This window comes from Cervus elaphus, chromosome 15, assembly GCF_910594005.1.
Source record: "Cervus elaphus chromosome 15, mCerEla1.1, whole genome shotgun sequence".
Taxonomy (NCBI): domain Eukaryota; kingdom Metazoa; phylum Chordata; class Mammalia; order Artiodactyla; family Cervidae; genus Cervus; species Cervus elaphus.
This window is the reverse complement of record NC_057829.1, coordinates 38,838,845-38,851,822: the sequence shown is the minus strand read 5'-3', so window position 1 is coordinate 38,851,822 and position 12,978 is coordinate 38,838,845. Positions and strand designations below refer to the sequence as shown.

At 44.9% G+C, this 12,978-nt stretch overlaps 1 protein-coding gene across 1 annotated transcript; it reads left to right on the top strand.

Annotated features, from left to right (window-relative positions):
- Positions 1 to 2,526: 2,526 nt before the first annotated feature.
- Positions 2,527 to 6,714, top strand: LRIT2 (leucine rich repeat, Ig-like and transmembrane domains 2). Its single transcript, XM_043924753.1, has 3 exons — positions 2,527 to 2,636; positions 2,936 to 3,717; positions 5,921 to 6,714. Exons 1-3 carry the CDS (start codon positions 2,527 to 2,529, stop codon positions 6,712 to 6,714), a joined length of 1,686 nt encoding a protein of 561 aa, XP_043780688.1.
- Positions 6,715 to 12,978: the final 6,264 nt, after the last annotated feature.

The window sequence follows — 12,978 nt, the reverse complement described above, 5'->3', positions numbered from 1 at the left end:
AACATTTCATTAGCGTGAATATTGGACATGTAGCCCACCTATTTCAAGAGGGCCTAGGGACATAGCCTTCTGTGTGTCTATCACAGGCATGCCCCAGAACAAGGGGAGCCTAGAGGACCATCTCGGACATGGTTGGAGCAGGTGGAGGAATGAAGGAAAAACACCAGTTTGAGAAAAAGGAAGGACAGCACATCTGCTCCCTAGTAGGTTGCCTAGTTCTCAGTCTGAGCTCTCCCAAAGTTCTGGTCATGAGACTTCCCTTGTGTTCCTGTGACTAAGACTTCATGCTCTCAATGAAGGGGGCCCAGGTTGGATCCCTGGTCAGGAAGCTAGATCCCATGTGCTGCAATTAAGAGTTCACAGGCCAAAACTAAAGATTCTGCATGCCCCAACTAAGATGCAGCACAGCCAAATAAATAAATGATAATTAAAAAAGTTATGGTCATGGAGTGACATTTTTCCAATTGAATAGATAGGAAATCTGCTGCTGCCCAGAAGCCATTTTTATCTAATTATTTCACAAACATAGAGTAACTCCTCTCCCATGGCTCTGTCTCTACTAAGAATCCTAAGAGCCAAGTTCCTAAGAGCATCCTCCCAGAAGGGAGATGGAAGTGTAGTATTCTCAGATCCCTTCCCTTTGTTGTTCCATCTCTTGAGTTTAGTCTTCCAGCCAACAGCACAGCTACTCCCTATGACCAAATATCAGATAAGGAAACCAGAGGATGAGGGAGTCAGGAGAAAAGTAGCAGTACAGAGGTGACCTGGCTGATTTCAGAGAGGACATGCCAGTGGGTGTTCTTCTCAAGCTCCAGCAGACCACTGGAAGGCTGAGTTGAGCAGGATTCATTGAAGAAGGCTAGCTGGGATAAACAGAGAAGGAATTGGAGGGGATGTAGGGCTCTTTTGGCATTTTTATTTTGGGATGAGAAAAGAACTCACTGATCATTTGTGATACCCATAGATTGAATCACATTTTCCCACAAAGCAAGCCTGACAAAATCTTGGCCAGCCTGGTAGGGAACTCTGGAATGAGAACCACCCATCAGAGTTGTCCCCCATCATGCCAAATTGGCCAGGTCCTTGCGCCCTCACCACCGTCAGTCTCTGCATGGGGCTGCCTTGGGAAGGGCAAGGAAGCACTGACTCTTCCTCAAAGGGTGTCTAGGCAGCACCTCTCCTTGTCGGCCACAGCTCTGTGCCCATGGCACTCTCCTTCCTTTCTAGTTTTTTTTTACCTGGAGAGGAAGTCCAGATATCTAGCCATATTGTAGAGTTAGGTTGTCTGTGAACTCCAGCAAATATATTTGGCTTGGATGGAAAGCCTGCGGTGTAATCAGCTTAGTTGGTGACCCATTTCCCCATCACTGGTTAGCTACTAAGCGGATTTTCTTCCCTGAGGTCTTTTATAGGGTATAATGTATATCATGAATCTTAGGGGAACCCATGGAATTTCGATAGCCATCAGAAGTAATAGTACCCCGAGTAATAGACAGTGATTGTCTTCAAGAGTCTGTTGGTGTGGGAGGTGAATTAAACTTTATTGGGTACTTACTATATGTTAGATACTTTATTTTGCATAATCTTAGTATTTCCTAGAAACACTAAAAAGTGTTCATTTTTTCACTTTGCACAGAGAAATTCACTTCTCAAATATTTCAACATTAGGAAGCATAAGCTAGAGAGAAGGCCTCATGGGACCAGATTCATGGCAGTCTTGCTAGCCACAACATTCCTTGCATCTAGCAAGGGTGTGGTTTAGAGCAGATGACCAATTTATATTTGTTGAATGAATGAAGAATGGCAAAGTATCCATAGTCACATAGAATCTCACTTAAAAAATTTAATATGTGAGATATACTGCATTCAGGATAAGTTATGTGATTCAGGATAAGAAATGTGCTTTGATTTAATCAGAAAGCACAGTCTTGTGGTTTAACCTCTGTACCATGATGCTTCTCTGATTCTGGTCATTCAAGCAGCAGGTGAAGCTGTCTTAACTCACAAGAAAAATGAATCCACCACATGCTGGAGATACTGCCACTGATAAGAGTGGTTCTAAAATTACTTTGTCAACCATCACCTGCATTTGCATTTAGAGACTGGTTGAAAGTTCTGGGTTTCAGGAGCCAATTGTGATTGATGAAGTATTAGATGGATTCTGGCCAAATTACCTGAACCATGGTGCTCAGAAAAGCATTACGTGCTTGTTTCTCTGATCTTTACGTATGAGACTGAGGGAAGGCAGTATCAGGATTGAATTAGACATCTGCCTGATAGTTTGCTCTCTGGACTCAAGAGCCAGAAAAAGAGTGAATTTTTGATCTAGTTAGGAGAAATAGCTCCCTCTTCTGGTTTCTTACTGAGCGTGTGATCTGGGCCATAACAGACCTCAGGGCATCCAAGGGCTTTGCTGTTGCTGTGCTGACCTACATCATTATGGATTACCAATAATAGGATTTGCCACTTTGAGGCTTGGACTGTACTTATTTAAAAAACTCATAAAGTAGTTTCTTACAGAAGGCTATGGCTTCAGTTCCTCACTATTTCCTGCTAGTTCTGGTCCTTCTGGATTCACATGCGGCTCAGCCATCCTGTCTGCCAGGATGTGCCTGCTCAGAGGAGAGTTTCGGGAGGTGCGCTGGGCTAGCAAGATCCCAGAAAGGTGTAGGGGAGTGAGTTTTCTTTGGGGATGATGTGGTGTGGGAGCAGGCCAAGATTTGGCAGGAAATCAGCAAAATCTCTTTGAAACTCACTTTAGTTGGTTTAGTTGGAGCTAAAGTTTGATAAACTCTTCATTTTTACCAGAATGGGTCTAACTCAAGTGACTTACATTTTTTTCCTTCTAATTCATACATCTGATACCAGGATGACCCTGATCCTAATTCCCAGTTTCTTGATGTTCATCTCAAAGCTGTTCTGTTTTTTTGTACAGGACTCTGAAGTGCATATCTATCTCTTTGGGAGAGATCCCAAGGAACCTTCCTGAAGAGTTCAAGCAAGTGAGAATTGAAAACTCACCCGTATTTGAACTGCCCCTAGGGTTTTTCATCAACATGAGCACTTTGGAGTACCTTTGGCTCAATTTTAGCAATGTCACTGTGATCCACCTAGGAGCCCTGGAGCACCTGTCAGAACTGAAAGAGCTGAGACTGGAGGGAAACAAACTCCGTTCAGTACCATGGACAGCGTTCCGTGCCACCCCGCTCCTGAGGGTCTTGGATCTCAAACACAACAGGATTGATGCACTCCCTGAACTAGCTCTTCAGTTCTTGGTCAACCTGACCTACCTTGACCTATCTTCCAATAGACTGACAGTTGTATCCAGTAATGTCTTCTTGAACTGGCCATCCTACCAGAAACACCGGCAGTCTGGCCGTGAGGCTGAGATTCTCTCCAGCATGGTGCTGGCGCTTCACGACAACCCCTGGCTATGTGATTGTCGCCTAAGGGGACTTGTCCAGTTTATCAAGTCCATCAGCCTTCCAGTCATCCTGGTGAATCCCTATCTCATGTGCCGAGGTCCTCTCTTCAAGGCAGGGCAACTTTTTCACGAAACGGAGCTCAGTGTTTGCACGAAGCCTCAGATCTCAACCCCCAGTGCCAATGTCAGCGTCCAGGTGGGACAGAATGTGACACTGCGATGCTTGGCACAGGCTAGCCCCTCACCAACTGTTTCCTGGACTTATCCTCTGAGCACATGGAGGGAATTTGATGGTAAGTACGTGCACCCTCTCCATATATCGGGGGGGCTGGGAGTTCTGTAGCAACCCTGTACTCAGAAGAGAAGTTCTAAACTGGGTCAATCATGAAGGAGGGGTGCAAGTAAGATTGGGACAGGCCTGAATTATACTCACCACGACAGAAAGCATGCCAAGATAGTGCCCCACTATTGGCATTATTTTAAATGGTTGCATACAGATCTCTATAGGATGTATGATGTAAATACTATATACTAATATATTTATATATTTGTTGCAGTAGGTCTATCAATATGATATTTATATTTGTTATACACAGGTGTATATAATAATATATTTATATATGTGTTGCATATAGATCTCTATGAGATGTAAGGTGTAAATATATGTATTACATATGTATTTGTTGCTTACATATATATGTTGCATACAGTATGTAAGACATAAATATATATTAGTTGACTTAACATACTGTATAAATATAATAGTGTTGTATATGAACACATATATTCTTTGAAAGTCTTCTAGATGCAAAATAATATACTAAGTATTTTTAAATCATAGAATTTCTGACTAGAACTGAGTCTAGAGATAACTTATTACTTATTTCTTAAACTTTTCTGAGCAAACTCACCTGAGGTTCTTGTTTAAAATAAAATTTTCAGACCTCTCCTTGGAGATTTGATTCAATTAGACCAGGGGAGACCCCGAGAGCATTTATTTTAACAAGTGTTTCCTCACTCTCCCATTCCCTAACCTCCAGCTAGTTCTTACCAGGCAAGGTTGGGAAGTCCTAGATATTGAGTGAGTTTTACACATCCTACCACTATGTTGATCAGACCTTATTGGCTTGAAGTTGCAATACTGGGACCCAGGGAGAGACCTCCAGGGGTCCCATTGCTGGGATTCGAACCTGTCTTTCATTTCCTGAAGTTTAGGCTCTGCTTTCATACCTCAGCAGAAGTCATCTTTAATGTTGACCCTGCAGGTTTGGAGCACATCACGAAGCCAGGGATGGCCTTTCTAGAAGCATCTTGACACTATCTAGAAGACAGCTGGGAATATCTAAGTAAAACTGGAGAAATACAGGCACTCAGATATTATACATGGTGGCAAAACTCTGGAAAAAATACCTAATTAACTGAAATTTTGACTTTGTCCTATCATTTTGATTACATCTTATTGGTTCGAGGTTAAATACCAGTGAAGGAGAAATACAGCATTTGTTGTTGTAGCTTCTTTGAGAATGGTGAGGTACATCCAGATGTTGTCTTTGTGATGCTTTATTATCAGTCTCTTTGGTATCATGTTCAATCCATTCTCTCAATAATAGTAACAGCGAACACTTACTGAGCACTTACTGTCAAACTTATGGAGTGAGTACATTATCATCCCATTTTACGGTGAGGAAATTGAAGCCGAGAGAATCTAAGCAACTCTACTTACTTAGTACATGGATTTTACTAATTTACTAAGTAAATGCAAGACCATTTACTTAGTAAGGGATAGATTCCAGGCATTTGGCTCCAGGCTCTGAGCCACTCTACCTCTGCATAGTAAAAAGGTACTTTCTGAAGCTCATGATATTGTACAATCACACTGTTGTTAGAGATCTCCTAGAAACCAGGGGGTAGCTTGGCAAGGCTAAAGTCAGTTGGTAGGAGGAGCTAGTGAAGCTGAAAGAGTGCAGTCTTCACAGACAGAAGAACAAGGTTCCAGATCAATCGATGGCTCTGAACAATTCTAATTATGGACAAGTGGCTTAATCACTCTAGTCCTCAACTTCCCATGTGTAAAAACTGGATACTTACCTTACAGGGTTGCTGAGAGGCAAAAGAGTGAGTGAGTGAGAGTCGCTCAGTTGTGTCTGACTCTTTACGACCCCATGGACTACACAGTCTGTGGAGTTCTCTAGACTAGAATACTGGAGTGGATAACCTTTCCCTTCTCCAGGGGATCTTCCCAAACCAGGAGTTGAACCCAGGTCTCCTGCATTGCAGGCAGATTCTTTACCCGCTGAGCCGCAAGGGAAGCCCAAGAGGCAAAAACCTGGCACGGAACACATGCTTAATAAATGGTCACCACCACTTTAAAAACAACAACAAACACCCCCCTTCCCCACAAAAACCCCACAAAAAACTAGCATTGCTGGACACTCTCCAACTGACCGTTTATCAGAGAAATGTCTACCGGAGTTGTTTTGTTCTCTCTCCACCCAGTGTTGACCTCGTTTACTGCAGAAGATGCTACTCTGTCTGAGCTGGTCATACCTGCTGCCCACCTGGTGGACAGAGGCAATTATACCTGCCTGGCCTCCAACTCCCTTGGCATGAGTACCGTGGTCATCTCCCTCCGCGTCCAGCCCGCCCAGGCCCTGCTCGCACCCCATGCTCTTTTCTCCCCTTCGGAGAGCAGTGCCTATGTTGACCTGCGGGTGGTCAAGCAGACCGTGCAGGGGATCCTGCTGGAGTGGTTTGCGGCGGCGGACACTCCGGAGAAGTGGTTCACGCTCTATATCGCGTCGGACGAAGCCCTCAGGAAGGAGGTGGTCCACGTCGGCCCGGGAATCAACACGTACACCGTGGATGATCTCCTCCCTGGCACAAAATACGAGGTTTGCCTTAGCCTGGGGGGCCAGCCCCCACGCCAGGGCCGGTGTGTGGTCTTTGTGACCGGCCGGGACGACGGCGGGCTGGAGGGCCGAGAGCGCCTGCTGCACACCTCGGTGGTCCTGTGCGCGGCGCTGCTGGCGGTGGCTGTGGGCGCCTACGCCTGGGCGGCCCAGGGCCCCTGCCGCTGCCGGGGGTGGGGCCGGCGCTGGTGTCTTCACCGCAGGAGAGCCCCCAGGGGCCCCCTGGCGGTGCCGGAGCACAGGGACGACTCCTCCAGAGACCACACCGCCGTCGGTGAGGCCGGCCTGGGGCCCGGAGGTGATAAGCGGGAGGGGGACGAGCAGAGACCCCGAGAGGGAGATGACCACGGGGGAGGACTGGTGTGGACCGCCAGCCCTTAAACTAATTCTCTGTGGCCGCTCAACTTGGCTCGACCCATTTATTCAGCAAGTGTTTACTGAGCACCGACTCAGTTCCAGGCTCTGAACTTCACATAACGGTCCTGGAGTCACAGTCTTTTTTACCTTCATGGAACTGATGCCAAAGGAGCTTCGTCCAATTAGTCATTTTATTATCCATGGTGACTGGAGATTAATACATGTTATTTTCTTTGTAAATAACTGTATAACATTTATATGTTTACACGGAACTTTAACATATAATACATTTCACATATGTTACCCCACTGGAGAAAGGTAGGCTTCTACCCCTGATTACAGGTGAAGGAGCAGAAGTTCAGGCAGTTATAACCATCTGAGTCTGATGTTCTGAAAAAGCTGCCTTTTGGGGTGAAACGAGAGCTGGTGCGTGACGTGAGTCTCCTCTTGTGGGTGTCTGTGTCCCGCAGAGCAGTCCTTGGTGCTCCTGAGAGCCTGGCATTGCCAGCAGGAAGGAACAGGGGACTGGCTGCAGCCCGGGGCTCATATCTAGTGATTGTTGGAAACCAGAGTTATATGGCTTCTGGGAGCCATATCCGGAAGGAAAAGAATCTCTATAAAATCATATGACTATTATTATTGTTGTTACTATTACACGATCCTGATTTCCACCTATTTTCTTGAGACTGTGAGATTCAGGCTTATTTGTTTAGCTCTGTCTTCCTAGTATCTCAGTGCTGAGTATGACAAATGCTTTTCACATGAATAAGGATATAATACCTACTCCTGTTTCAAGTTAATGTTTCAAGCCCTCCTATTAAACTCCTGAGAGGTGACTGTTTCCTCTTATCTACGCTCACATGGAGTGGGGGTCCCCATGAAACCCACGGATGGGCTCACTGTCCCTCTAGGCAGCCCTGTTGATGGAGGTCTTTCCCAGGGTTTAAACTCACATCTATGTCTTCACAGCTTCTCCAACTTGCCACAGGAAAACCTTCTGAAGGTTCAAGGGTAAGCTGGCCTTCTTGTGACGTCCCCAGAAATATTTTCTCCCTCCCTCCTTCCTACCTTTCTTCCCAGTTCCTTCCAGATACATCTTAAGAATCATGTCCTTCCTCCAAGTAGTCTTCCTGGACTCTCCATGTCTATGGAAAAGAAATAAAGAATATAACAGGATGTGCTATGTTTTTGTTGCTTGCAAGCCCTTGGGGCAGAGACTGACCTTTCTTGCTGAAACTACTGGATTCATCCAACCCCTGGACTGTGTTGATAATCAGTATTGGTTGTAATGAATTTTTAGAAATTGAAGACAACTCTCATATCAAACAACTTGTTCCATTAATTCTCATTGATTTTCTTCTGGGCAAGAAGTTTTTTATGGAAAATTTCAGTCATACCAAAAGTAGAGACACTCTTGTTCCTCCCCTTCAGTCAACTTCAAAAATTTTTTTATAACATTTCCAGTGTTGTTTCATCTAGTCCTTGCTCTCAACAGTTGTTGGTTTTTTTTTTTTGGATGTGGACCATTTAAAAAATCTTTATTGAATTTGTTACAATATTGCTTCTGCTTTATTTATTTATTTATTTATTTATTTTGGCCACAAAGCATGTGGGATTGTAGCTCCCTGACCAGGGATCGAACCCACACCCCTGCATTGGAAGGTAAAGTCTTAACCACTGGACCACCAGGGATACCCCTCAACAGTTTTTTTTAACTGGAGTGTTTGTGGAAGATACAAAGCTTCATAGCTTACCTGTGAATATTTTAGTTTTATCTCTAACAGATGAAGTTTCAAAAAGACACACTCACAATGCCATTATCACACCAAAGAACATCCATTTTTGAATGATACATATATAGTTTTATATAGATATATGTGTGTATATATATATATATACACATATGTATACAGACAACACACATGTGTATGTTATATAACAGAGAATTTGTTTATGAGAAATTTCCCATGATAAAGTTGTTGGAGCAGGACAAGAATGTACTTCCACTGGCCTCCAGGTACTTCATTCCGTAGGATCAAAGGCCATCCGCAGTTCTTGGCGGGTGGGCGTTGCAGCCTTCATGAAGGGGCCTGGGTCTAAAGTGAAGGCAGGAGTGGATGCTTGGCCTCCATTTCTGGCAATGAAAACTTCGTGGTGGGTGTGGACAGAGGGGCAGGAGGAGGGAAAGGGGAGTAGAAGAGAAGTGTAGGAAGCAGGGAGAATCAGGAGCATGTCCTGAGCAGGGGTCATGTTCAGCTGAATCTGTGAACTTGGAAATTTAGGACAAGGGAACACAATCCACAAAGGAAATCTGAGAATCTGTCCCTTAAACTTTCCCTTAAAAAATCCTAGAGTAAAGATGTGCATTACTCAGACTGATTAGGCAATATGGTTAGTCAATAGCATTGACACTGCAGCCCAGTTACCTGGGTTTAAATTTTGGCTTTGCTTCTTCCTGGCTTTGTGACTCTGTTTCCTTGTGCCTTAATTTCCTCAGCTGTAAATTGGAAATGATAATAGTAACTACTACATAGAGTTGTCCTGTTGATTATATGAATTTTTACATGTAAAGTTCTCAGAACAATGTCTGGCACACAGTAAGCCCTCATAAATGTTATCACCATTTAAGGCATCCATGTCCATTTGTGTTTTCTTTGACTGACTTTGCAGACACTGATCATTAGGAACATCAGCTCTTACTAGTTTACATATGTGTGTATATGTAGAAATACATATATAAATAGATATGTATATATATGCACTATATATATTCAGTCCTGAATATTCATTGGAAGGACTGCTGCTGAAGCTGAAACTCCAACACTTTGGCCACCTGATGCGAAGAACCAACTCTTTGGAAAAGACTCTGATGCTGGGAAAGATTGAAGGCAGGAGGAAAGGGGGATGGCAGAGGATGAGATGGTTGGATGGCATCACCGGCAATGATGGACATGAGTCTGAGTAGTCTCCGGGAGTTGGTGATGGACAGAGAAGCCTGGCGTGCTGCAGTCCATGGGGTCGCAGAGTCGGACATGACTGAGCGACTGAACTGAACTGAACTGACATACACACAATGACAGAATATCCATGCTAATATCCTTCACATTCTGTTGTTCAGTTGCTCAGTTGTGTTCAACTCTTTGCTACCCCATGGACTGCAGCATTCTGGGCTCCTCTGACCTCCAGTGTTTCACAAAGTTTGCTCAAATTCATGTCTATTGAGTTGGTGATGCTATCTAACCACCTCATCCTCTGTTGCCCCCTTCTCCTTTTGCCTTCCATCTTCCCCAGCATCCAGGTGTTTTCCGAACAGTCAGCTCTTCGCATCAGCTAGCCAAAGTATTGGAGCTTCAGCTTCAGCAACAGTCTTCCCGATGAATATTCAGGACTGATTTCCCTTAGGATTGGCTTGTTGGATCTCCTTGCAGTCCAAGGGACTCTCAAGAGTCCTTCTCCAGCACCACAATTCAAAAGCATTAATTCTTCAGCACTCAGCCTTCTTTATGGTCTAACTCTCACATCTGTACATGACTACTGGAAAAACCGTAACTTTGACAATATGGACCTTTGTTGGCAAAGTGACATCTATGCTTCTTAATATGCTGTCTAGGTTTGTCATAGCTTTCCTTCCAAGGAGCAAGCATTTTTAATTTAATTCACATTCTGTTTAATGAATGTTTAAGTAGTGTTCTGTGTAAATAATGTTTCAAAGATGCAGTAGTTTTAGATTCAGTTGGCATGCTCTTGGGAATTTGTTTAGAGCTTAGACTGTCATTTTAAGGTAAGTGCCTTTGATTCAGGAGACATTTGTAAGCAGGTCTACTTGCTTTTAGAGGGAAGCCATTGCTAGTCTTAGGTATATGTAGTTAGCAACCTGATAGAAGTGTTTTGTCCTTTTTCTCTTTTATTTTTGCTTGTTAGATCCTGTATCCCTAACACCTAGAAGAAGGCCTGAGACAGGTAATATGTATATTCAGACACTGTGTTACTAAAAGAAGGATTCAGTAAATTATTGATTAATAAATGAATGACTGGACCTCACTAAGCCAAAGAGGTACATTTGTACAATTTTATAACATCACCAACATCACTAGACTATTGATATAAAGTAAGGTCACTTACTTTATTGTTCAAATTATGGTTACTTAAGCCATTGCCACTTCATTCTAGAAACTAAGACCTTCTGAGCACTGCCCCTCCCCAGTTATTTCTATGAATCTCCTAAGGGATCCTCCCTGTGTCCACATGGCAGTGATTAGCCTTAGTCTTCACATCCTCCCCATCCTCCCTGTCCATCCTCCTGTGCTTGGGGCCTTTGAAGACTGTCCATGCTGGGTGGGTTGACCTGGATTTTCTCAAAGCTTCTAGTCTTCATGGTAGGGGAGGGATAAATTGGGAAATTGGGATTGACATATACACACTACTATATATAAAGTGGGAGAAGGCAATGGCACCCCACTCCAGTACTCTTGCCTGGAAAATCCCATGGACAGAGGAGCCTGGTGGGCTGCAGTCCATGGGGTCGCTAAGAGTCGGACACGACTGAGCGACTTCACTTTTCACTTTTTACTTTCATGCATTGGAGAAGAAAATGGCAACCCACTCCAGTGTTCTTGCCTGGAGAATCCCAGGGACGGGGGAGCCTGGTGGGTTGCCGTCTATGGGGTTGTACAGAGTCTGACATGACTGAAGTGACTTAGCAGCAGCAGCAGCATATATAAAGTAAGTAACTCATAAGGATCTACCATATAGCATAAGGGAACTCTAATCAATTCTCAGTAACGACCCGTATGGGAAAAGAATCTTAAAAAAATTATACATACACATACATGCTTTTATATATATGTATAATTGATTCACTTGGTTGTATAGCAGAACCTCACACAGCAGTATAAATCAAATATACTCCAATAAAAATTAATAATAATTTTAAAAAAGCTTCCAGTCCTCAGAGTAACAGAATTCCTGCAGCCCCCAGGGAACTGGGAGACTGTGGCTCCTCCCCATACTTGACCAGCCATTGAGTACAGAGTCCCACAGGTCCTCTTAGGGGCGTTCTCATCAATTCCTAACTCCCTGGGAAGGTAGATGCTCAAACGCAGGCTGCAGGGCTGAAAAGGTCACAGATGTTGTGGAGTCTGCCCCACCTTCCCCCACTTCCTACTGGTCCACTCTCCTCTCTTCTCCTAGTACCCAGGAGAGGTTTCCTGGCCCATCAGAGGGTGGAAAACATCCTGGAAGTAAGGATGAGCAGAAGGAGCCTTCTCCTCCGGGTATGATGCTCCAGCATGGGGACCGTCAGCCGTCCTCAAATGCCCTCGGGTACAGCTAAGAATAGCACCTGCCTCCTGAGCTCGCATCAGCAGAAACAAAGCTGGTGGCAGGTGCTTTGCATAGATTAGCTCTTGTCATCCTCATAGCAGTGATTTTTTGCACCATGTATTGATGAGGAAAATGAGGTCCATGGAGGCTTTGGTGTCTGGCCCCAAGTCATCCTTAGGTGGCAGAACCAGGATTCAGACTCAGGCCTGTCAGACTGTAGAGCACAATGTTATTTCATATAATTAGAAAGTCTGAGCTCAACCACAGGAAAAAACACACACTGTTCTACAGACTCCTTGGAGACCCAGGAGTGGGACAGCCTGCCCCATCTGTCACCCCTGCCTCCCAGCTCTTTACCTTGAGGTGTAACATTGTGCTTGTCGTAGTGTGACTGGTCAGGCGCTCCCTTGCCCCTGCCCCCACCCCATTCCCTGCAGTGGCACTTGGCCCACGCTCACTCCCACTGGTCTGGGGTCTCCTCCAGTGCCTTTGCTGGTCTCTTAAGCCATATGTTCCTCCTCTTTCTCAGCATGACTTGTGCTGGCAATGAGGCACTCTCCCCATACTTTCCAGCACAAGAGTTGCTCATGTGCCTAGTTTCCAAGATCTACTCTGCCTTGGTTCAAGTTCCTGGGCTTGTCCTGGAGCTCCCACCCTTGGGCCCTGATGCTCTCCTGAACTTCCAGCCCAGTGCCACTGTCCCAGAGACGACTGATTCCATGTGTGGGCTTCCATGCCCATACCTGCCCTCTCTGGACTGGGCTGGGATAATTAGTTCTAGCTCCAGACCCTATTCCTCCCCAGGCAGCCCTGCTGGGGATTGTCCTGCTTGGGAGAAAAGCCCCATCCAGGCCATGATCTACTCAGGTAGACAAACCCCACAAATGCGTTGTTGTTGGAGATGTACGCATGGCAATTTGGACAAACTTTTGCAGCCTCCCACAGTTGGATCTGGGGGTCGGGGGA